Source organism: Triticum aestivum, chromosome 3B (assembly GCF_018294505.1).
Source record: "Triticum aestivum cultivar Chinese Spring chromosome 3B, IWGSC CS RefSeq v2.1, whole genome shotgun sequence".
NCBI classification, from domain to species: domain Eukaryota; kingdom Viridiplantae; phylum Streptophyta; class Magnoliopsida; order Poales; family Poaceae; genus Triticum; species Triticum aestivum.
Genome location: NC_057801.1, coordinates 696,980,358 through 696,984,408, shown reverse-complemented (window position 1 = coordinate 696,984,408; position 4,051 = coordinate 696,980,358). Strand labels below are relative to the sequence as shown.

General features: G+C 46.2%; 1 protein-coding gene across 1 annotated transcript; it reads left to right on the top strand.

Moving 5' to 3' along the window:
• The first annotated feature begins 1,127 nt into the window (after nucleotides 1–1,127).
• LOC123071831 (uncharacterized) lies at nucleotides 1,128–3,436 on the top strand. Its single transcript, XM_044495412.1, has 2 exons — nucleotides 1,128–1,858; nucleotides 1,976–3,436. The coding sequence occupies exons 1-2, from the start codon at nucleotides 1,236–1,238 to the stop codon at nucleotides 3,117–3,119; spliced, it is 1,767 nt and encodes a 588-aa protein (XP_044351347.1). The 5' UTR covers nucleotides 1,128–1,235; the 3' UTR covers nucleotides 3,120–3,436.
• Nucleotides 3,437–4,051: the final 615 nt, after the last annotated feature.

Genomic DNA, 4,051 nt, shown 5'->3' with positions numbered 1-4,051 from the left:
CCAGAGGCTTCATTTTTTAGTTGCTCAACAATAAAGTTGTGGGAAATAAGGATGAACGAGGGAAGGCTTTATCTGCAAATGTGGAGAGATGTGCGGATATCTTTTTGCAAAATTGTCATTGTTTGATTTCTATCGGTCGTATATAGATCGAACGGTCTATATTGCAAGATGGCAGGCACACGATCATCACCAACTCGGTTTTTTATAAGAGTAGAGATTCGTGATTTTTTTTTGAATTCAAGATCATTTTTTGAAATCCTGTACAAGTTTTTTGGAACTCGTCAAAAAGTTTTTTTTTTGCATAGGCAAACATTTCTTGAAATTCGAGAACAACCTATGAAATTCAGAAACATTTTTTGTTTGTGACGAATATTTTTTGAATTCATGAATATTGTTTTGTATTAGTGAACATTTTTTAAAAGTTTGGAAATCTTTTTTTAGTTCCCAAACATTGTTTTGAACATTAAAAAAATCATGGACATTTGTTGTAGACTCAAACTTTTAATTTTGAATCATGAATATTCTTTGAACCGACGAACCTTTTTTGAAGAAAAAAACCTTAGGAACATTTTATAAATTCACAATTTTTTAAAATACAATGATATGCATATAATGGACAATGCATCCTAATATTAAACAACACCACCAATTTTACCTGGTGGCTAGCCCGCTCAGCAATGGGATAGAGCTTGCGTGTTCGAACCTCCACGCCGCATTCCCCCGAGTCAGGACTGCTGTTTCAACCTTATGGACCGTATTGAGCACGTATTTTCTTCTACGGGGACCATATTGAAGCACTTTACAACTAACAGGACCAAGTTAGACCTCGCCAGTGACTACAAGGACGATAGATGCAATTATCTCTACTCTTTTGTAATCCCTGACTTTCTGAGTGGTCTTCTACACTCGGTAGGCTACCGCTGATTGAATAAATTCCGGAGAGGGGAGCATCAATAAAAATAAAAATAAAAATCTTACATTTAAATTTTTAGATTCTGCCACCACGAAAAGAAGACCAGTTATCGGAGTCGGATCAAGGCAAACGTACGATAGTCCCACACGGACCACTAAGGTCGGCAAACGAGTCCATATATACTAGGGCTGGACTCCAGAGAGGCCCAACAAGGCAACAACCCAGGAAAGGCTTCCCCACCCCACAATTTTAAGCCTACCATTTCGAGGCGGAAACCCTCATCTTCAACTTTCGGCGGCGGCGGCGGGGCGCAGTCGTCGGAATGGAAGCCGCCGCCAAATCCCATGGCCCCCCTGCCCCTCGTCCCTCCCGTCGGGCGAAGCAGCCAAGCACCACCTCTCGCGAGGGCGAAGGAGGAGGAGGAGGCGATAGAAGGAGAAGACCATCTCGGCGTGGCGGTACCTCGAAGCGAGGAAGAGGGTGGCATCATCATCTTCTGCGACCTTGCTCCAGCCGGGCCCCCAATTGGGGGGCGACGCGCGCACGCACAGCGGCGGCAGCGCTCAGTACCACCAACCAAGATTTGTCATCAACCTCCGCCGCTCAGATCCAGATACTCTCCTCTCGGGGATGTGATGATGATTCGAAACTAAAGGGGGCACTTTCCCCCTCAACCTGCGCTCAGATCCAGATCGTCCCCTCCCGGGGGTATGACGATGAATCGAGTCCAAGGAAGAAACATCTGCTGCGCCCTAGTCTCTCCATCATCCAGAAGCGAGGAAGAAGGCGGTCTCATCATCATCTTCTGCGACCTTGCTCCAGCCTGCCCGACGATTCGAATATACCAGGGCAGAAACATATGCTGCGCCCTTGTCTCTCCATCCAGCCGCCCCCAAATTATTACTGTTGGGGAGCAAAACGCTCGCCGACGAACAACAACAACTGGTACGTCAAAAGCATTTCTTCTGGACCCCCGAGTTATTATCATTATACACATATATGACTTCCATTCTTCTTTACCCACCGAGATCTCATCCGATCTGATTTGTTCTCCCCTCGCAGGAGGGACTGGTCCAATCTAGGCGATGGGCCGGCAGGACTGATCGCCGAGCTCGTTCTCGCATATGACGTCGCCGACTATCTCCGCTTCCGTGCCGTGTGCCGTCCATGGAGGCAGTGTTCCACAGAACCACGCTCCCACGACGGGCTCGACCGCCGGTTCTATCCTTGGCGGTGGGTCCTGCTCCGTGAACCACTCGCTGCTCCCAACCGCCGTTGCTTCCTGAACTCCTCAACCGGTGAGTGCATCCAACTGGATCTCCCGGAGCTCCTTGACCATGAGCTGCTCACCGTCACCCCGGAGGGCCTCCTCCTCCTGCTCCACGACCGCAACCACGTCCGCCTGCTCAACCCGCTCACTCGTCACCTCACAGAGCTACCACCGCTCACCACGCTGCTTCCCTCCAAGGACCATGTCATGCTTTCCCGTTTCAAGATAGACGACTTGGCGTCCTGCTCGGGCATTGCTAGTGATGATTCAACAGTGGTGCTCTGCTTCAATAGGTTCCGCATGCTTGGCATGGCCAAGCCTGGTGATGACCACTGGGTGTTGCTGAAGTACAACAATGATGGGATTGCAAAAACGCCCTTGGTGTTTGCAGGGCGCTTCTACCATGTTAACGTCAATGGTGTCATGGTGCTGCAAATCATTCCAAATCAGCCACCGCGGCTGGAGGTGGCTGCCAAGCTGAATATGCATGTCTCTCCAATTTCGCAAAGTATGCACCTCGTCAACAATTTTGGTGAGCTGATGCTGGTGCACCGTCAGATTGTACCAGTGACATCGCGGAATAAATCGGGTTATCGGTACAACATCTATCGAGTGAATTTGGATACCGGGACACTATTCCCGGTCAAGAGGTTGGGCAGTGGCACGGGGCGAGCGATGTTCTTGGGAATGTATTGCTCTTTCACATTGTCTCCAGATGTTTTTCCCCCTGGCTCCTTTAGCGCTGACACCATCTACCCGAGCTTTGACTTTGCCGAGAGAAGGCTGTTAAAAGTTGAAGCGTATCATCTCACCGATGGACTGTTAAAAGCTGAAGCCTATCATCTCGCCGATGGCCGCGTCGAACAACCATCTAGCTTGGTGCAGCGGCCACCTTGTCAATTACGGTTGATCCTTAATTTACCACATTTCTTTTGATAATTTCGCATGCCAATATGCACCTGTTGTCCCAAATTTGAAAGCTAGTACGTACTTCGGTATTTGTGTTATGTATGGATGACTGGTCCAGATTAGTTTCCATATCGAGTCCGCCAGCCACGCATGCAGATTTCTAAGAGTTTAGCCAGGAAAAGCAAAGGATTAGCATGCAGATGACCTCTTTACTGAATTACTGGTGTGTTGTGGAGGTGATGCTGAATCAACAAAACATTGCTGCATGCTTGTGCTGAAAAATCTGTGTACCTGTGACTCAAATTCGATTGGAAACAATAATAATAGTCTATACTGCTAGTCTATATTTATTTATTTATTTATTTACGACGCAAGGTGCTTGTGCAATTTCAGTTTCTCCATCGGGGCTTCACTCGACTGAACACAGTCCTCCATAATGTAGTCACTCTCTACGGGTTACATGTCATTTCTAATTTAGATACTCCCTTCGATTCATCACCTGTTGCCGCACCAGTCTATTTTGACTATAAAATAGTACTCTCTCCGTTCGGAATTACTTGTCGCACAAATGGATGTATTTAGATGTATTTTAATTCTAGATACATCCATTTCCGAGACAAGTAATTCCGAACGGAGGGAGTAGTAATTTGTAACAAAGAATATCACACATGAGTATGAAGCATTTATGATCAACTATTCAGCTTATGAAATTTGGCTGTCCTTAGCCAAATAATGTTCCGAGATACATTTTTCGCTCATAGAACTACTAACAACTTGCAAAGTCTGATATACTTTACTTACATGATTAGAATCGGTGATCTTTCATTCCATAGCTAACTATTCAGCTTATGAAATTTGGCTGTACTTAGCCAAATAATGTTCCAAGATACATTTTTCGCTCATAGAACTACCAACAACTTGCAAAGTCTGATATACGGAAGCATACATGATTACAATCG

What these genes read in the sequence shown, in the direction of transcription:
- LOC123071831 (XM_044495412.1), top strand. Translation starts at nt 1,236, where the DNA reads ATGGAAGCCGCCGCCAAATCCCATGGCCCCCCTGCCCCTCGTCCCTCC. An exon ending in CCGACGAACAACAACAACTG is followed by an intron (nt 1,859 to 1,975) that starts GTACGTCAAAAG and finishes CTCCCCTCGCAG; the next exon opens with GAGGGACTGGTCCAATCTAG.